The sequence below is a fragment of the Pleurodeles waltl genome, chromosome 1_2 (assembly GCF_031143425.1).
Source record: "Pleurodeles waltl isolate 20211129_DDA chromosome 1_2, aPleWal1.hap1.20221129, whole genome shotgun sequence".
In the NCBI taxonomy this organism is placed as follows: domain Eukaryota; kingdom Metazoa; phylum Chordata; class Amphibia; order Caudata; family Salamandridae; genus Pleurodeles; species Pleurodeles waltl.
In genome coordinates, this window is record NC_090437.1 from 396,239,162 (window position 1) to 396,261,035 (window position 21,874).

The 21,874-nt window shown below is 44.8% G+C and overlaps 1 protein-coding gene across 2 annotated transcripts in view; it reads right to left on the reverse strand.

The window, feature by feature from the left end:
- Nucleotides 1-21,874, reverse strand: part of ECPAS (Ecm29 proteasome adaptor and scaffold) — a 790,558-nt gene that overhangs the window by 514,037 nt on the left and 254,647 nt on the right. For both annotated transcript variants that reach the window (XM_069240017.1, XM_069240008.1), the window contains exons 17-18: nucleotides 13,086-13,166; nucleotides 3,729-3,954 (exon numbers count right to left, since the gene is read on the reverse strand). In XM_069240017.1, the coding sequence (XP_069096118.1) occupies nucleotides 3,729-3,954; nucleotides 13,086-13,166 (307 nt within the window). The remainder of the gene's footprint in view (nucleotides 1-3,728; nucleotides 3,955-13,085; nucleotides 13,167-21,874) is intronic.

The window sequence follows — 21,874 nt, forward strand, 5'->3', positions numbered from 1 at the left end:
TTAAAGCAAAAAATGGCTATAATTTATCTCTCCCCACGTTACAATTGCCTTTCTTTCTGTCTTAGTAATTGAGGAAAATCAATGCCCTCAATTCTACCTATTTTCTGTTTTAAAATGTTGACAGGAATGCACCTGTCACTGTGCCCTCCTCTCCTGCTTCCGCTAAGAGTGGACCTATTGCTGCAGTCACAGGGGTGTTGGAGGGGGTGGGTTTTCTGCGTGCTAGCCTCAAGAGCCTCCACCTTCATCCCTGCAGCTTGAGCGGGGCAATCTGAAACTCTTTCCATATACCACAATAAGCGGTGGATCACATTCTTTTGCTATGCAGTCCCATTATAAAATATGTTTGCAATGGGGCAATTTGATATCTTGGTGTGCTAGGAATTATGGACTAATGATCCTCTGTTCATAATCTTGATTTGTGGCAAAAATGGTAAGGCTGTTCAGAAGAGGACACCGTTCAGAAAAACTGTACTACACATTTAAATTTGATATGTCCTTGCAAGAAGGGAGTTCATGAAGGGTTCAGGGCCCATTCCACCAGGGTGAAAGTGATTTCTTCAGCCTTGTCCAGAGGTATGCCTATCTTGAACATACAATGGGCTGTGATGTGGGCTTCAATCTGCCCCTTACAAAGCATTATTGCTTAGACTCCGAAGCCTGCATGAAACGCCATTTTGAAAGATCTGTGCTGCAGGATTCCCGGATGTGAACATTTCGTCAGACCCACCATATGGGAGTGGCATTGATGTGGTATTAATTCAAAAGGTGTAGAACAAGTTACCTAGCTTCAGTAATAATCTTTCTGATGGATACTGTACATACAGCTGTCTCATCGATCCCGGCCACCTTTTAGTTTCGAGAACTAACCTTAGGTATTATGATAATATGGTTCCACTTTTGTACTTGGTACACTAAATAAGCATTTGTCAGACGAGTTGGCCTCTTCTTCGCCTCTCAAGTTGTGGACAAACCAGATGAGGATCTGACGTCCCAGGGTTGTATGTTTTTCGCTCCAAAGTCATGTCTGTGGTGGCAACTTCTTCATTTAGGTTACTCCTACATGTATGATATTAAACATAAGCTCTTTTTTACAAATCATTTAATGCTGCTCCTATCATATTAACCACATTTGTTCTTTTTGGCAAAATGCCAGCTTTCAGTAGGATTTAGAAAATTCTGCAATACTGAGAGACCGAAGGGTGTGCATGTGCCAGTGAGCATGAGCGACCAGAAAGCCCAGCAGGCGAAGGACTATTAGAGCTTAAAAAGCAAACCCTCAAGAAACATCGAAATCATATCTTGAGTGTTTGACGTCCTGTAGGGAGACATAAAAGGCCCTGAGAGATTTTTATATCAAACACCACAGCAATGAAATAAGGTGTTACCAGGGCTCCAGGGGAGACTTGGGTATACTGATGGAAAACCCAGAGTCGAACAGCAGGGCTAATGAAGCATTCAGATGGGTAGACACTAGCTACAGTGAGATTCTGCCTTCAGCAAACAAACATTGAGGTATGGCTACCTGTTACAGAATACAAACATGCTTGTTTGATTAGGCTGAGAAAACAAGAGGGATGAGGGACCCACAGGTCCATCTTGATGTCTTGCCATAGCATTTAAGTGGTGTGACAATCTCCCTCCCACAGGCTTTGTTTGTTCTCTTGAGAGAAAACGTAAGCAGTTTTGTGGAGGAGGGCGATGTGAATGCTGACATTGTTGGCCTTTGGATCCGCTGCGTCCACTATACTGCCTGAGAAATTGGTTCAGCGATTTGGGCTGGATGAGAGGCACGATGCCAAAAAGTAGGACTCCTGGGTTATCCATGACACTTGAAGTACTGTATGCAAAACTGGCACACAGGAGAACCAAGTCCTGAGAAAGATACCTGTCTAGCCACTGTTTAAAATGTTCAAGGGCAGAATCAGCCTTTTCACCAAGGATGAGAGAGCCTTTCAAAGACAAATCCATCAAATTTTCCTGAACATACCTCAAGTACGGTGTATCTTGGCCCACCCTCAAGATCTGTTTTGCCATATCCTGTCTATCTCAAACCAACTCAGCAACGTTATCTCGAAATGGCTCCTAAGACTCAGGACAATCATCAGAGCCGCCATTTCCTCAGTGCATGGTGGGAGTAACTAGCCAAACAAAGGTGTATTGGTGGACTAAAGAGCCAGACTTCCTTAAGAAGTAACCTTTTTCTCTTGGTCTCTATATCCCTGATGAAGTGGTACATTGGAGAACTATTCTAGGTTCTGTTTAGCGCAGGATGACACTTGTACCACCAGGCTCTTAGGAGACGGACGAGCCAGCTCAAAGCCAAGGTCCCCCATTCCTGCCGGCAACCTAGAGGTTCAACACCAGGAAGGAAGATAGCTTGCTCCCACGCTGCCAGGATAGTTAGTAGGAAGGAGCAAGTTTGCTGCCTGACTACTACTGATGTCATCATGTCCAAGCATCTGCAAGTGTTCATAGTATGCATCAAAGACAACATCCAGTCTCCGTGAGTACTCTTCGCTAGGCAAAGGTCTCCTCTGACACTTTTCTCCATACTAGCCTTCCTCCTCTAACCGGAGTACCAGCCTCCTAAAATAAGAGGATAGCTTTGGTTTTAGGACTGGGTTTTGAAGCCAGTGACAGTGCCAGAGGTTACACCATAGAAAGAGGTACTGGTAAAGCCTTAGATGTGAGAACGGCATGGGCTACAACTGGGATGGCACATAGATGAGGTTAACTTGATCAGCTGGCACTGTGGAAAAGGCAAATGGTGGTTTTCTGGATCCCACAAGGTCCGCACAGCCCAAAGGCACACCAGGTGAAACTGGAGAGCTTACAAAACAGCACCATGATGGCCTATATGAATGCCATAAGATGCGCCTGTTCAGGCCTAGAACCTCTGGGAGCACCTAAGGAGGAATAGGAGCTGCAACAGACACTGGGGTCTGCATTGGGTAGAAGTCAGATCTGATGCAGGGTCCAAGGAGGATTGTGTCAACTGGGTAAGAGGAACAGCACAGTGACCGATCCTTGGGGCAAGATTGGTATCTGGACACCAAAGAATTTCTTCTGCGTTGTTTCTTGTGCTTACTCTTCTTGTCCTTAGAACATCTGGATGAGTGGGAGGTCCAGGACTTCAAGTGGGATCTGGAGAGCAACCGTTGTAGGGTCTGCCATAAAGAGCTTCACCTCCAGCTCTTTATTGGCTTTAGAGTGCATGATGCCACACTAGTCACACAACGGTGAGTCACGCATAGGACCCACACCACAAACAGACCTTGTGAGGGTCTGAAATGGGCAACTGTTCATGGCAAGAACAACAGAGTATGAATCCTGACTTTTTGGTGGGATTCTGCCTAACACTAAAATTATATATTATTTTATGTTATGGTGAAAAAAAACTATCATATTTGAAGGGCGTGAAAAAAGGCAATGGATGTTAGGGAGCCAGCATGGAGTATGACAACGCTTATATCATCTCTGGTGTAGATCCTATGTTGAGACAGAGCCAATAATCAACTTCTGGAGCAGGAGAGCTCTTACAAATTTTCCACCTCCTGCCTGTCACATAGAGCGATTCAAAAGCTGAAAAATCTCCATGCTAAAGTATCCATCAGAAATGTAATTTCTACTAAAAATTGTAGACTGCATTATTAGGAGAGGTAAGATTTATTAATTTCTTACAGGTTTTGAAGATAACACCTCAATGTAAAAAACAGCTTTCTCACCTCCAACGACAGACAGCAGCTGCTGAAGAAGTGTGACATAAATTTGAGCAGGGTTGGTCTCTCCACCTTTAGAAGAAGGAGGAGATGAGGATATTGAGCTGTCAGAAAGTAAATTTCTTAGGTAACGTCCAATGGCGGGGGCATGATCTTGCATATCCACTAAACTCTGCGAGGTAGGCACCACTCCTGCACTATGTGCAAGGCACATTCGAAGGTACAAAATTATCTGAAACAACAGAGGAGACACAATTTTAAAAACTAATCAGATAGGCAATAAATGTTAAGTCAAAAATCAATTAAGGTCACAAATATCGATGATAATTTTCACAAACCTATCTGAAATTCACTGGTAGTCAAGGCCCAGCTTTAGTGGAAAAGTTACAGAGTTACAACGTTTAGTGACATGTTCTCGAAGTGCAATAGTGTCCTTCCAACTTAAGCTCTTCTTAAGCTCTTAGGAATAAAACAATACGTGGTTTAAACAACGAGTATCTTGTAAAAGTGACTTATGCAGATGTAAAACACCATTTCACAAATTTATATGGGAGTTTTACTTGCTGGTGTTAACAGTCCAACTTTTTTTACTTTTTTGAAAGTAATATGTAAAAAAAAAAAAATCTTTCACAACCTAAATACAGAATTACATAAAATGCATTTTTAGAAGTATCTTAAATATCTGCCCTGGGAAGACAATTGAGGTCTTGGGTGTGTAATCAACTGGCTGTGACAAAACAATCCAAGTTTAGGCACACATTTTCTTTCTTTTGGAACAGGCTTCTTAAACCTATGAAAATTATTAGTGTTTAACAGGATATGCCTTAGTTACACAAACATTAACCATAGGACCAATATAGGCCCAACAACTGAACAGCACACACTGTCTCCCTCTGCCTTTAAGGAAATAGCGAACTAAATAATAAGGCCTCAAGAGAAGATAGACTCCCATTTGAAGACATCCCAAAAGCACGGGCAAATTGATACATTAATTGACCACAACAGTAGATAAGGCTTAGTTCTCATCTCATTACTAGTGCCAAATGAACAACAAAGCTTTATAATCAGTTGATCGGCTATGTCAATGCTATTATGACGATTTTCTGTTAGAAGTGGTCTATTTCCATTTTGTACCCATCTCTTTTTCTACTGGACACAGAAAAAGTATTTAATTGTATAGGGTGGTCTAATGTTGAACTGGTTTTCAAATGGAACAGAATATGTAAAAAGTATGTATTCACAAACTCTAAATATAAATTCTAAAGCAGTGGTATGTGTTAATTCAGTCAAATCAGGTATTTTGCACATCTGGAGAGGAGCAACACTGAGGAATCCACTAATATATATATTTTTTTTTGTTCAAGTCACTGTATGTATGTTTGGTTTAAAAGAAATTAAAACACACAAACAGATAGCTACATGTAAATCACATAAGAAAGATATGCGCATTACTCAAATAGCTATTACGAACAAGTTCGTTACCTTCACTAATGATTGATATTTCTGGTGGATACTCTAGATCTGCAAATTTCTCACCTCCTCTCAGGCTCAGACTCATCTGGAAACTTTAACAGATATCCTGCATCGTGAGGTGGTGCCACGGCTCCAGGTAACGCACCAGATACACGCAACATGGAACTGTAACATTGGCACAATGATGTCAGTTTTCTATTCATTTTCCCATACCCGTGAAGGCAGAGAAGAAGCTGACAACATTGACAAAAAGCATAGTGCATGAATCTAGACTTTGACCGTATTAAAACACATGCAGAAGATCTTCCCCCTAAATAGGGAGACAAGAAGGATCAATGAGAAATCTGCAGGTAGAGAATATTCACCAGAAAGATCATTACGAAAGGTGAGTAACTTGTTCTTCTGATACTTCTATCTGTATACAATTCACCTCTTGAATAAGAACCAAGCAATATCACCCACATGGTGGGTCTGAAGAAATGGTGAAAACAAGAAGTCCTGCAATACTGATCTGGCAAATGGCCATCCTAGAGGACTTCAGAGTACGAGGCAATAATGTCTGGTGAAAGTGTGTACCAATGATCATGTCGCAATCTGGTAGATATCAAACACCAGTACTCTCTGGAAAAGCACTAGAAATGTGGTATTAACATGTTGGAATGTACCTTGATTTCTTTTGGTGACTCCTTCTTGGCTGGGGAATAGTGGATCTCGATATATAGGACGAACCAATGGGAAATTGTCAACGTCTGACTCGCCTTTCCAGTCTTGGAACCAATGTCGAGGAAAAATGAGTCATGAACCAAAAACTCTCAGGTCCTGTCTATATAAAAGCTGAGGGCTTAAAGAGGGTCCAGGTAGTGCAGCTGATCCTCCTCGTAGGTGGGATGGGGAGAGTGGTAGAACATCAGCAATGTAATGGACTGACATACATGAAATGGAGTGATCACCTTGGAAAGAGAGGGCACCTTAATCCACAGTACCAGTCTGTGGAGAAAAGTTATCTGTGAAAGGGGACTGAACAGACAAGACCTTGAACTTGCTAAACAGCCTAGCCTAAATTACACCAATAATAGCCTACACAAAGCCCATAATAAAGACTGTCTTCAAGATCAGAATTCTCCAACAAAAACTGTGCATGAGTTAAAAAAAGACAAAAACATCAAGAACATGAGAACTCAATTAAGGTCCACTTTGGTTTCACCAAAGAAGAGGAAAATAAATGTGTCAGGTCCTTCAGAAACCCTATGATGGAAGATTTGAACAGCAATAGCTGAACAGATAAACCAAAAAAGGCAAAAAGGGCTGACAACCTTTTACTGTGTGCTCATCAAAGCCTTGTGAGGTAAGAGAGAATGCAAAATTCAACATGTTTGACAAATGCACCATGAGCAGGTCAACATCCACTTTGGTGCAGTAGGTAACAAAACAAGACCAACACTCCAAACAGTTTGATTGAATAGATGGATGACATGCTGACAGTATTACGTTAATGACTTCATGATGCTCTGTTTTTTTAGGTGAAGGGCCTGCCGCTCCTGCTGTGAGAGGATGTCTGCTCTGAGTAGAAGGGGAGGGGAGGCATAGGGATAGGAGAAGCAGATCTGAATACACCCTCACTTCTGGTGATCTTGTTTTGATCAGACAGTTATCCAGGTCCGAGAAGATTGGGATGCCTGATTTTCTAAGATAGGTCTCAACCACAGCTGTCATCTTGGTGAAGACTTGAGGTGCCATTGACAAACCAAACTGAAGTACCATAAAGTGGTAGTGTGTAGAACACATCACAAAGGGCTCATACATCTGATTGGATCATGTAAGAAGAATGCTGAAATATACATCATGCCGATCGAGTGATACCACTGAGCCTCCTGCTTCCAATGCCAACCACACCTCAGCTAGTGTCTTCATCTTTAACTTCTCCTCTAAGATAAATATTCAAGTCCTGGGGTCCAGGATCGAACATAGGGCGATGTCCTTCTTTCTTACTTTTGTAAAGGGAACAGATGATGGATGGACAATGTCAAACATTCGATCTGGGAATTATTCCATTGTTTTTTGCTAACCACACCATTCCAGTTTGGACCCAGCCATATGCAAATCAGTCTTGAACCTGCTCGCCATGGGAACAGTCCACCCGAACTGCCAAGCCAGGTCCTACCGGAACCAGAAACATACATCCCGTGACCAGTTTCAGTGCACCGCCCCTCATTAGCCAGATTAGCTTAAATCTGATGGCATGGCGAGCACAAGACCCACATCTGGGCATACCCGTCCTGCTTGCGGCAACAAATGCAAAAGGAGCATATAGCCGAGTCCAAAGTGGGGTGGCCTGATGAGCAAAAAACGATGGGAATAGGATGCAGCCCCAAGTGAGTGCCAGTGGCTGGGATTAATTCAAGCATTTCATCCATCACCTTGTTGTTTTTGCATTTGCTGCCCTATGTGCGCAGGGAATGCCCAGACGTGGATCCCGGGCTCACTGTGCCACTGGATTCAAACTAGCCTGGCTGATGAGGGGGTGATACCCGGAAAGTGGTCTCAGGGTGATTGTTTCTGGTCCAGGGAGGACCTGTCTTAGCAGTTCGGGTTGGACTATTTACATGGGCAGTAGGGTCTAGACTGATTTGCATATGACTGGTCTAAACTGGGGTGGCATGGTGCGCATCAAAAAGAAAAGATTGGGATACGGCCCGAGTGATTGCCAGTGGCTGAGATTAATTCAAGCATTCCATCCATCACCTTGTTGTTTTTCGATTTCCTACTTCTTTCAGGAAGAGTGCTGCCACTTGGTTGCAGGATGGAAAGATGATCTGGCAGAAGACTGGAGGGTAACCAAAGGATAGTGGTGGAGCCTAAAGAAATGACAGGGCGCTACCCCTTTCTACAATATCAAGGGCCCACTGGTCTGAAGTAATGGCCTTCTAGTTCATTGTAAAGAATGAAACCCACCCCGAACACAGGCTCAGTGTGGGCTTGGTGAAACAAACTAGATCTGATTTCCTAGTCATGGGGACAGGAAAATGAAGGAGGAGGCTTGTTGGAGGGATTCGCAGCCGTTGCCTATGGCTCTGCCCTTGTACTGCTTGACCATTGTATTTTTGCACTGCTTTATTTAGGGCTGACACTGAAGGAAGGTGAGTCCTCTCGAGAACACTGGAAAGCATAGAACTGACAATGGTCCTTGGTAGGTTAAGGCTGTTGCAGTTCCAAGGACAGGGCCATGGCCTTACTTGCCTGGAAGCATTTCAAAATGGAGTCAGCTTTGTCCTCAAATAATCATGCTCCTTCAAAGGGATGTCCATCAAGTTAGCATGCACAACGCAGTAGAAGCTGGCAGTTTGAAGCCAGGCATGCCATCTCAGAGAGACTGAAGAATCCATGGAGCACCACAGAGTAAGTGGTGTCTACGCCTGAATTTATGATGTGTCAAGATTCATTTTGTCTGCCTCTCAACCTCCTGGAAGTGGGTCCTCATGTCCTCCGGAATGTGGAGGATAACCAGCTGGACCTTTTCCATAAACCATAGATTATTGCATCGAGAAAAAACATTTTCTTCCTCCATACTTCCAAATGTTTTGACTTTGTGCTTGCAGGGACCAAACGAAAGGTGCCAGTTAACTGTCCAGATGAGCAGAGTGCTTCAATAAGCATGTTTTCTGGCAACTGGTCTGCAGAGTGAAAAGATGGGACCCCTGATGAGGGACTGTAGTGCAGTGGAACTAGCCTCCTGACTACAGGTGCCAAGGTTGTTTTTTCATAGCAAGCTATCAATGAAGGGCAAAAGGTATTCTGACAATGGTGCAGCTGAAAGGAGAAACTTAGTGAGCACATTAGTTTTGGCATCTACTATAAGGAGCTGCAGCTCCAGCACCTCAGCAACATTTTTAACCACTGAGTGAAAGGACATTACTTCTGGGCCCTGTCAGTAACTCCATTTGCATCTCAGAAGGGGGAGGGAGGCTGATATTGCCCAATCCACCATATGAAGTGAAGCCTCCAGCTCGTATGCTTGTTCTCCTCCTCCATCATTGCCTTTGAATCTTTACATCTAAGGATCAGAGTCTGATCCAAAAAGGTTGTGGAAACTGTGGTGGATCTCTTCCTTCTTTAGGAGTCTCTTTGCCTCCTTTTGGAACTGTTTTGAGGTACAATCTCAGGAAAAGGAGTCATCAAGGATGCAGCCATACCTTGCACCAGGGCGGAGGCTATATGGTTTCGTGACGGCACCCAATGCCACTTCCGGAGATGCTAAAAAGTCAGCCCCCCCTACCGATGACTTGAGAACTTTGAAGTTTCCAGATCCAGTCTGATGCCTGGAATTATTTTACAGGTGAGGAGTCTGCAGATAGTAGTATCCATCAGAAACAGTGCACAACAAAATCATAAAACAGGTTTTTAATTTTCAAAATACATTAAAGACTAATGTTCCCTCACCATGTACGTTTCTCACATGGTGTGGGGTCATTTCAAAGTTTTAACTTTCACTTACCACCACATTTTTAAAGGAAGTATGTGAAAGTAAGCAATGGCCATTCGACCACGCACTCTATAATCAAGCGAGCAGTGGAATGGCCAAACCTCTGATGGACCTTACTCCACCGGGTCGTCTGATGGGTAGGATAGTGACAGACGCAGTAGCCTCTATTGTTGCCATACTTCAGGTCTGCCCGTTTGTCAGTTTGACAGAGAGGGTGCTCTGCCGGTGTACCCTCTCTGCCTAATTCTAAACCAGCCCCTAAATCAGTCTTATTTTCAGGTATCCTATTTATAGCTCGATGGAGGATTTCTACAGGGAAGTGTTTTCAGCTTTTATATAAAAATAGGACTCCAAAATTCATTCACTTGATTCAAATCTACACAATCGCTTCACATCACATATACATAAAATGTCAATCTTTTGAAAAGTGTGTGACAGATTCATGGAAGTGATTCTTCAAATATTTTGTGAAAGGAAAACACCACAAAACTGTCAAAAGCCTAAGGGCTGGATCTCTGCTGATAAAGGTCTCTGGAGCAAACTACATAAACTGAACATTATTTTAGCATAGGTGTGTGTAAATGACCTTTCTTCCATCACAACTGGACAAAGAGAAAGAAAACAATATGCATTGGGGGTGCATTTCGGCTATATAGTAAATCTATATTTTTTTTTATAAACTGGGCCTGTGGCAGTTTCAGGCATTCCCTGGCTTGAGCGCAGGGTCCTTGGGAGTATGAGGGGGAGCAAAACGGGCCTCTGGATTGAAAAACATTGCCACCATCCACCTTGCCTCTCAAAAAAGGACATACAAAGAAGGGCAGGAAAGGGGCAAAGAACTAACAGGAATGCATACTGTCACTTTCCTTATAAAGTTCTAAATGGTTTTGCAATTTTTAATAATACTACTGATGCAGTTGAATAGGGATTGTACGTCTACACCAAAATGAGTTAAGTCAACAAGATTTTTCATTCTACATACATTAGTTAGAAAAATTATCCCCCGGAATGAAATTTCGACATATATACTAATTTCTGATACTGTCAAGATTTTTCTTAACACAAAAAGGGAGACCATACAGCATGTCTAAAAAAATACAAGGAGTGAACAGGTAAATTCCGAAATTCTGGGTCCTTCAAAAAGTAAACTGTCCCATCTGGGGTCCCCGGAGTATTCGGTGCCGAAACTGATGCAGCCGCTGGCAACATTTTGTAATTTCTCAAGATTTAGGATTAATGCCCGGAAATCACTGATGTTTCTCCTGGGGGAACTTCTTGGTAAGCAGGCGGATCAACTACCAGAGGTGGGGCTGCGATGGGAGCTGTAAGGTTTCCAATACCTGGGCATAAGGATCACCCACACGGAAGAGGCTCATAACCGTCTCAATGTAGAGAGAATGGTCGTGGCCTCGTGGACGCTCTTGCCTTTTGGAATAGACTTCCTCTCTCTGCAATGGGTAGGGCAGAGGTTGCAAAGATGGTTTTTCTTCCTCACTGTCAATATCCTGTTCAGAATACCCTATTTCCACTTCTAGCCTCTTCCATAAGCTGGACGGGCTACTAGTCTCGTTGATTTGGGCAGGACACCACAGAAGGGTTTCCCTCTTAACACTTACAAAAAACCTAAAAGACAGAGGTCTGGGGGTCCCAGATGTACAGCTCTATTATTATGCAGCACAGTTACAACATGCAGCTGAATGGATGACCGACTGAATTGGATGGGGGAAGAGACTATTAGACTTAATGAAAGCCACGGCCTCTTCATGGTAGCAGGTTGTTCAGAAGATGATCAGTCGAGCACCTTTCAATAGCGACTTGAAATTATGGGATCTGGCAACCTTAAGAGCCATTGAGGAATGTATATCCATGGAGCTACGGCAGGCGGGTGGCTGCATCACAACAGGGGACATTTATCCAGGTGAACTTTTTATCTCTTTCCAGGAGGGGCAGGAGTTGTTTGGAGCAGGACCAGGGGAATTTTTGCAATATGCAAAGTTGGAAAGGGTGGCACAGGAAGTATGGTGTGACATCCCAGAGGTCCCATAGGCTTAACAAGTACTGGGGGCGTTGGGGGGAGGACTCATCAGGTGGTGGGAGGGCCATCACCTAATCTCATTGTTCTACAAAGCACTTAGGAGCGACAGGAAAACCACAGTGTACGCTGTGCGGGGTGCTTGTGAGGGAGACATGGGGGAAGAAATGACCGATGAGGAATGGAGACAGGCGTCGGAACTAGTATGCACCATCTCATGCAATAATTGGCTTAAATTGATGCATTTTAATTATTTGCACCACTCCTACATGACACCACACATAGTGAATAAGATACATCCGACCAGAGAGACCAGATGCAAGGATAGCAGAGAAAAAGGGGCCACATTTCTGCACTTAGCCTGGGCTTGCAGTGGGGTTCGGGCCTTTGGGGAGAGGGGGTACCTAAAATAACCGCTGCCACGGGGCTGACTCTCATACATTCCCCGAAAACCTGTCTATTGAGAGTAATGGCTAGAACAAAGGAATGGAAGATTCCATACAAGACTGGACAGGTGGCCCTGCTGCTAGCAAAAAAGGAGGGTAGCTAACAGATGGATGAGATCCCAGGTCCTCCTCATATCCATGGAGGAAGGATCCGATGGACTGGGGCAGCGGAACATATGCGATTAGTACATACAGATTGGGGAGGGGAGCGGGGGGGGGGAACACAGCTGAAATGTTGGACTGGGGACAGCTACTTGAGCTATTTACTGATGGGGAAGATTCCAGTTCACATTCCCTTGTGGAGGAGGAGAGGTGAATGCCGAAATGGGATGATATCTGAATAACAATTGTGACAACCTAATGTGTGTGTTGGCCTCCTTCGGGGTAACGGGAGAACTGTTTTGGCTAGACCATTTGGTCCATGTGTATATGGATCGATTTCCTCATTTCAAATCAAATTACTGAACACTAGTAAGATGCACCTGTTGTAACTCAATCTTCAAAGCTCAGATGTCTTAACACTTTACCTGTCTATGTAATGCAGAACAATTCCATGGCACGGTCTGGTTGTTTTAACCTTGTACTACAATGAATGCATATTTTTCATTTGTATTAAAAACTAATAAGATAAAGTTTAGTTAAAAAAATAAGTAAACTATCCCAATCCAACTTGCCTCAGAGTAGTCTATACCACTGTAACAGCTGCAAAATATGAGTGAGCTAATCAATGCTCATAATGTATAGCAAATATAGGTTAGCCTCACAAATTTGTTAAGCACAATAAATAAAACTTACTATAACATACACATTTAATAGGACATATTTCTTGAGAAGGTTTCTGTCTCGAATTACACAAATGATTAATGGATTAAATGTATAGTCATTGCAAAAGATGTAAGGGTTAACTCGTGTAAAACCTTAAACTAGAGTACCTCTGCAAATGTAGCCGGGTTAAACGGAAGGACTGCAGTTCCTGTCATATATTTAGCTGGCGTTTTCATTCTCTGGAATGCCTGAAAAAACAAGCAGAAACGCTTATCACCTTTTAACTCTAATATGCCATGTAGTACTTTAGAAGAGAATAAATCAGTTTTAAAAGTCTACTTAACAAATGTAATCAGACAACAACATTCAAAATTGTTTAGTAATATTCAATCTGTAACTGTGATCAACGTTGACCAGTTATACAAATGAGCAGTAGCGGCCAATCCTTAAGGACGGAGCCCCCCTCCCTTCACATCTTTTTCCAAACGTAAAGATTGCCTGTGGGGCTGAGCAAAGGTCAGCCTGACAAGATTCTCTTCGTGTTATTGTCAGGCAGCCGGGCACTATACTTGCACAAAATGTGCAAGTGCCTGGCTGCCTGAGCTGAACTTTGCCTGGCTGAAGATGTCACAGCCCTTTGGGTGTGACCTCCTCAGCCTGGTAAAGCATTTGGTGGTCCTGCCCCTCCTGATGAGGGGGGACGTCATTGATAGCCTCGGACCTAGATGTTTCAGTTTTAAGCCCTGAAGAGCCAAAGGCAGAGTGTCTATCAATAATGCTCGTCACAGAGTTGGATAAGGTCAGCAACTCTCACTGACCGCATTCCACTCTGTGAGGTATTAAAGACTCCCGCCTCCTCTCACTGGCTGACCTTAAGAAGAGATGGCAGTCACAATCCTTAAGAACCACCAAGACTTCCCTCATGCCACCCGAGATTATCGTATGTCTGGTGTGTGCACGGGTATGCAGGAATGTATGTGTATTGGTAAATGTGTGGTGTGTGCGTGTTGCACGTGAATGTGTGCACGTGTATAAATGGATGGATGTGAGCAAGTGTGCACCTCCCAGCTCGAATTACTGGCTGCTACTGGAAATTAGTCTTTGGAAACAAAAACAAAAAAACAGAGAGAGAATATATATATATATATATATATATATATATATATATATATGGAAAATGTCACTTACCCAGTGTACATCTGTTTGTGGCATGTAGTGCTGCAGATTCACATGCTGTGCATATATCGCGATCTAGTGTTGGGCTCGGAGTGTTACAAGTTGTTTTTCTTTGAGGAAGCTTTTTTCAAGTCATGAGATAGAGTGACTCCTCCTCTCGGTGATAGGGCGTAAGGGCATCAAGTACTTTGTTAGATTGTTTCTCGCAGGAGGGTGAAGTAAGGAGTGAAGAATTGCTTATAACAAATATATATATATATATATATATATATATATATATACACAAATATATATATATATAATAATATATAAAGTAAAGAAGATGTCCATGCAATGTATATACATATGTTACATAATGAAGGACTACAACGGCTATAGGCATCCGAGGAGGAGGGAGTGCGCATATGAATCTGAAGCACTACATGCCACAAACAGATGTACACTGGGTAAGTGACATTTTCCGTTTGATGGCATGTGCAGCTGCAGAAACACATGCTGTGCATAGACTGAAAAGCAGTCAGTTGCCTAAGTAAGCAGTGGCTAGCCTGTAAGAGCTGAAGTAGTTTGAAATAGTGTTTTAAGTACTGCTTGACCAACATTTGGTTGTTGAGATAACACATTCACACAGTAGTGTTTAGTAAATGTGTGTGGTGTGGACCACATGGCTGCTTTGCATATGTCTGCCAGTGGTATATTTCCTAAGAATGCTATTGAAGCTCCTTTGTTTCTAGTAGAATGTGCTTTAGGAGTTACTAATAGTCTTTCAGCTTTAAGATAGCAAGTCTGAATACACTTTACTATCCATCTGGCCAATCCTTGTTTGGAAATAATATGAGGCTGTTGGAAAGCCACAAAAAGTTGTTTAGATTTTCTAAAGTCTTTCTTTATGTCTATATAATACATGAGAGCTCATTTGAGGTCTGGAGTGTGGAGAGCTCGTTCAGCAACTGAATCTGGCTGTGGAAAGAAGACTGGCAAATCCACTGACTGATTAATGTGAAATGGTGAAACCACTTTGGGTAACAATTTGGGTTTGTCTTAAGTATTATTTTGTGTTTGTGTACTTGGACGAAGGGTTCTTCTAAAGTGAATGCTTGAATTTAACTTACTCTTCTTAAGGAAGTAACTGCTATCAGAAGCTAACTGAAGAGCACAAGAATGCATGGGTTCAAATGGTGGACCCAGAAGTCTTGTGAGCAAAATATTAAGATTCAATGCAGGCGCTGGTGGGGCTGTAGGTAGAATAACTCTTTTAAGACCTTTCATAAAAGCTTTTATGACAGGAATTCTAAACAGAGAGGTATGTTGTCCGTTTTGGAGATAAGCTGATTTTGCTGTTAAATGAATTTTAATAGATGAATATGCAAGATGTGCTTTCTGTAAATGAAGCAAATAACATACAATATCCTGTACTGATGCTTTAAGTGGATCAAGGTTGGCAGTAATATATAAAACGTTTCCATTTATTTGCATAGCACTGCCTGGTTGTAGGTTTACGTGCTTGTTTTAGACTGTCCATACATTCTGATGGATGCTGTAGATATCCAAATTCTATGACCACAGGAGCTAAATCGCCAGGTTGAGCATACTGGGATTGGGATGCCTAATCTGACCCTTGTTTTGAGTCAATAGGTCTGGTCCTTTTGGAAGCTTGTGATGTGGTACTAACGACAGAGCCAATAGTGTTGTGTACCAATGTTGATGTGCCCACAGGGGAGCTATGAGTATCACAGTGAGGGAAGTGTGACGGATCTTGTTGACCAGAAACAGAATTAACAGGACAGGGGAAAAAGCATAAGCAAATGTCCCTGACCAATTGATCCATTGAGCATTGCCCTTGGATTGAGGGTGTGGGTATCTAGGCGCAAGGTTTTGGCATTTTGCATTATCGCTTGTTGTTAAAAGATCGATGTTTGGTGTTCCCCACATCTGAAAGTAATACTGAATTACTTGTGGGTGAATCTCCCATTCGTGTATTTGTTGCTGCGTCCTGCTTAAGAGATTTGCTAGCTGGTTATGTATCCCTGGTATGTATTCCGCTAGCAGGTGGTTGTGATTGTGAAATGCTCATTTCCAAATTATTTGTGCTAGAAGTGACAACTGGGAAGAGTGTCTCCGCCCCTGTTTTTGTAGATAATACATTGTTGTCATGTTGCTTGTCCTTATTAAGACTGTTTTATGCATGATATGCGGTTAGAATGCTTTGATGGGTAAGAACACTGCCAGTAATTCCAAGTGGTTTATGTGGTAAGTCTGCTGGACTGAGTCCCATTCCCCCTGTATAGTAAGATTGTTGACATGAGCTCCCCAACCGGTCATTGATGCATCTGTGGTGATGGTCTGTGGCACAGGGTCCTGAAATGACCACCCTTTTGATAAGTTGGTGTGATTCCAACATTGCAGAAATTTGTAAGTTTGGTGGTCCAACAACACTAGACCCTGTAGTTGACCCTGTGCCTGAGACCATTGTTGCAAGAGACACTGTTGCAGTGGTCTCATGTTTAGACGTACATTGGGCACTATTGCTATGCATGATGCCATCATTCCCAGTATCCTCATGACAAACCTTACTATGTAAGTTTGATTGCTCTGCAATTGGGATATGAGTGTGTGAAATGCTTGGATTCATTGTGGATTTGGGTAAACTAATGCGGACTGATTGTTCAGAATTGCTCCAAGATAAGGCTGAATTTGTGCGGACTGAAGGTGAGATTTCTGGTAATTGATTGTGAACCCTAATTTGTGTAGGGTATGTATTGTGTATTGTGAATTGATCTGAGAGTTCCATCCTTTTTTAGAGAATATACCCCTGTCCCTTGTTGACTGATGGGAACCATTTCTATTGCACTTTTGAGTAGAAGAGATTCTACTGAATGTTTTAATAGAGCAATGTGTTTGAGAGAAATCTTGTGTGAATGCGGTGGAATGTTTGGTGGAGTGGAGATAAGTCCTAGGAAATAACCACTGCGAATATTTGACCGTAACCATTGATCTGTTGTAATTTGTTGTCAGTGAGGATGGAAATATTGCAATCATCCTCCCACTGGAGATGTATGCTGTTAGGGGATGCAGGGAAAGTCACCGCTTTAATGAGGTGGAGGCACCTCTTGCAACAGGGGATTTACCTCTGGATCTGAAAGTTTGTCCTCTGTAAGAGCCCCTGAATGATCCTCTGGGATAATATTGTGGTCCCTGTTTTTGTTGGGACGTAGAATCATCTGAAGTTTGTGGCTTAAACCCTCCTTTAAATTGAGGCTTACAAAATGAGCCCCGAAAAGATGTTGTATAAAGGGCTCAGACGGCCTTTGCCGTCCCAGAATCCGCTTTTAATATGTCAATGGTTGTATCCACCTCCGGTCCAAAGAGTTGCTGCTTGTTGTATTTCAGGCTTAAAGCCTGAGGACCTCAACCAAGCATGTCTTTTAATTGTGACGCCAGTGTTTATTCCTCTAGCTGCTGTATCAGCCACGTCTAGCACTGATCGGATCGGATTATTAGCAATGGCTTGTCCTTCTTCCTCTACCTGTTGTGCTCTTTTCTGGTGTTTCTTTTGGGAGGTATTGCAGGAACTCCTGTATCTCGTCCCAATGTGCCCTGCCATACCTGGCTAAAAGAGCTTGGGTGTTAGCAATTTGCCACTGATTTGCAGCCTGAGTTGCTACTCTTTTGCCTGCTGCATCGAATGTGCGCCTTTCTTTATCAGGGGGAGGAGCATCCCCTGTGGACTGGCTATTTGCCCGTTTTCTGGCTGCACTGCCTACGATGGAATCTGGCGGTAACGGCTGGGAATGAAAACTGGATCAGTTGGTGCAGCTTTATATTTTTTATTTTATCTGTTGTAGGTGTTAATACCCTGGCCTTCATTGGTTCTTTGAAAATGTCATCCGTATGTTTTAACATACCCCGTAACATTGGCAAATATTGATATTGTTTGTGAGTTGAGGAAAGAGTGTTAATTAGAAAATCCTCTTCTACTGACTCAGAGTGCATCTGTACACTAAAAGGCGGCTGCCCTGGAAATGACCTGATTATAGGCTGTGGTATCCTCAGGTGGCGAATGTCTTGTGGGATACATATCAGGATCATTGGGTGGGATTGGGTCAGAGTAATACATGTCCATTGGATCCATGTTGTATGAGGAGTTGGAGAAGAGGGAAGATAAGGCAAATACAGTGGAGAAAGCTGTACAGTGTTTGGCTTGTCTTTATGTTTAAAGATTTTCTCCGGTAAAGGGCCAGTACCCAAACTCTCTTGAAATACTAGTTTCCTCTTTGTAATTGGAGGAGGAGAGGCAATAATCTTTCCAGTCTCTTTCTGGATATGAATCCTCCTTTGTTTTAGGACCATGAGCTCAAGAACGGGTCTAATGTCGGTTTCATCTGCCTCCTGTTCTGAAGATGAAACCTGTTTTCTACCCCCTAATGAATGCTCCGAAAGCTTGGTGGCAGCATGCTTAATACAGGCTGAAAAAATGGTCTGAAGAGGGGCTTTGATGTTTCGACTCTGAAGAGAAGCGTGGATGTTTCGGCTCCGATGTGGTATGAAGTGGTCTCGGTCCGAAGTGGAAGCCTCCATCAATGCCGAAACAGATGTGACAGTCTGTTTGTGGGAGTGAGCCATGGCCTTTTTCGGGGCCGAACCCAAGGGTCGGTTGAAGATCAGTTTTTTTCGGTCAAACCATGGTCAGCAAGCAGTGGTAGACCCAAGGCCTTCTGAGATTTCTTGGTTTGTTTTTGATGGGAAGAGGCTGGTGTACTCACGTACTGCGCCGCAGGGAGTACCTGGCTGCCCTCATCTGAATCTCGGTCAGAGGCCCAGCTGGGGATGGCCTCCCATCTGTGCCTGTTCCTCACCAAAGATGTCCGGCGTTTGTTCGGTGGACTTCGAGGCCATAATGATGTGTCTGTCTTCCATTGTCGACAGGTCCACTAGGGGTCTGTACACCGGAGGATGACGCCATCTCATCATCTGCCCCAGCGGATGTGCCCTATGGAGGGGAATGGTGAGCAGAGGGCCATGTACCACATAGGTTGCACAAGTGTTTTTGCTGTAATGTGAGTAAATCGTGTGTGGCGTACTTTGTCCATATTTATGCCAAAATGTGCAGTGACGCAGTTAAGTGCCATGCCATGTGCCCCCCTGAAATGGCGGCTGCCTGACCTGTAATGAGGGACAAGGGGAAATGAGGTAACTGCGCTGGCGTTTTGCAGCATCGCGGTAGGCGGTCGAAGACCGCCCTGCAATTTAGCATTGGTTATCATTGGGCCCTATGGGTTCCAGGAGCCAATGACGAGGTACGCTGGCAGTGACGGTAGCCACCGCCGAGGACGTGACCGCCATTTTCTATCTCTTCACTCACTTGATACCTGACCTTCAACAGGAGAGGACCTACACTGCAAGTGCTGCTGTGACCTCAGTCTGGAAGCGACAATGGCTCATGTGTCTGGGGAAAGGGCCCCTGCCTTCACCGCGGAGGAGTTGGATAAACTGGTGGATAAACTGGTGGATGGGGTCCTCCCCAAGTACACGCTACTCTACGGTCCTCCAGACAAACAGGTGAGTACACTGTGAGCATGATGCATGGGACATGAATGTATGGAGTGGTGTGGGTGAAGATACATTTGGGGGGGGGAGGGGGCTGAGGCCTGTATGTGAGGATGATGAGTGTATGTGCGTCAGGGCATGGGTGGGAACTGGTGGGCAATGAGTATGACAGTCCAGACGGGAGAGTAATTTCCTTTCATCCTGTACCTTTCCTCTAGGTCAGCGCCTACCAGAAGAAGGGTTTTTGGCGTGCCATCACCAAGGAAGTGAGCACCTGCTGCCGCAAGAGATGGGAGGACATGCGCCACTGGAGCAAGAAGACGGCGGAGGCCCAGCTGGGGGTGGCCTCCCAACAAGGAAGGGGTGCCCGTCTTACGATGACCACCCTGATGTTCCGGATCCTGGCGGTGGCATATCCGGAGTTGGATGGGCGCTTGAGGGCATCACAGCAGCCACAAGGGAGTGAGTACAGTCTCATTTAGCTGACTCTGCACGTTTTACGAGGAGTCTGGGTGGGGGATGTGGGCTGTGGGTTCCCCTAGGCCAGGGCGAACTTGGTAGGGTAGGTCCCTTGTTAGGCAGGCTCTGAGGCACTCCAACTCCAATAGTGTTAGTGGGCATCTACAACTAGTCAGGCTCCTGTGGGTTCCAGGTGTGCAGCAAATGGTGTTAGGCAAAGTCCCCCATGGGCAGGTGATTTTCCTACTAACTGCTAGTGCATGGCCTAGTACATAGGGCTGCTCCCTGTGTGTTGTGTCCCCTAAAGATAGTGGTGTTGCTGGCACTGACCATGTGTCTCCTCTGTCTTTCCCCCCCTTTTTGTTTTGTCACCCTGTCTTTGTGTGCATTAGCATCATCTGGCAGAGGAGCAGAGGCACCGGAGACGGAGGAAGCTGCATCCAGCATGGCCCAGGAGGGTGAATCCACGGAGGGTGAAGGCAACAGTGGGACAGAGGGCGAGGGGAACTCCACGACGGGGACAGGAGGGGACACCAGCGACAGAGACTCCTCCTCGGTGCCCACCGCAATAACAGGTACAGCCGCAACCCCCGCTACCAGCATCGCCCTCCCTGCAGCCCCTCAACGTGTTTCCCGTGCCCACTCACCCAGGAGGGTGGGCATCTCCTTCGCCCCAGGCACCTCAGGCCCTGCCCCACTCAGCCCTGCTGCCCTCAGTGAGGAGGCTATTGACCTCCTGAGATCCCTCACTGTTGGGCAGTCAACCATTCTGAATGCCATCCAGGGTGTCGAAAGACAGTTGCAGCAATCAAATGCATACCTGGTGGGTATTCATTCTAGCGTGGCGGCCCAACAGAGCGCATTTCAGGCTCTGGCCTCTGCACTGATGGCAGCCATTGTCCCTGTGTCCAGCCTCCCCCTCCAACTTCCACTACCCAGACCCAATCCCAAGCACACCATCAGACCAGCATGCACACACCAACACACAAAAGTGTCTCAGGCAAACATAAGAACCACACATCCCACAGGTACTCACAAGCACCATACCCATGCACACACAACAACATCCACAGCCTCCACTGTGTCCCCCTCCTCCACCTCCTTCCCAGTCTCGTCTCCACTCACACCTGCATGCACTACATCCTCAGTCACTACCTCCAACACCAGCACACCCATCACTACACACGATTACGTGCAATCACCACCCCACCTACCATTCACACGTCCCCTGTGTCCTCTCCCAGTGTGTCTTTGAGCCCTCCTCCCAAAGTACACAAACGCAGGCACACACCCTCTCAACAGGCATCCACCTCACAACAGCCTCCAACCCATGCACTTCACCCAAACTCAGCAGACGTACACCTGCTACAACCACTACCTCTTCCTCCACTCCCAAACCCCCTCTATCTTCCCGTCCCAGTGTGGCCAAAAAAAGTTTACCTAGCTAACCTAGACCTCTTCCCTACACCTCCCCCCGTCCTTCTACTAGGGCCAGGATGTCCAGATCCCAGCCAAGCACCTCAGGCACCAAATCTGCATCCGCTGTGGTCCCTGCTAATCCAGTACGGTCAAAAGGGGCACCCGTCAGAGCTGCCAGTGTGCCACCGACAGAAAAGAAGGACCACCCTATTCCACCACCTACAAAGCTCAAAAAGGGACCGGCTTCCAGCAGGGGACTGTCACACCACCCACCCAGCAAGGCCTCGCACAAACACAGAGTGGACAGTGCCAAGGTCCCTGCAGTGGCTGTCAAGATGGGGAAGGGCCACAAGCAAAA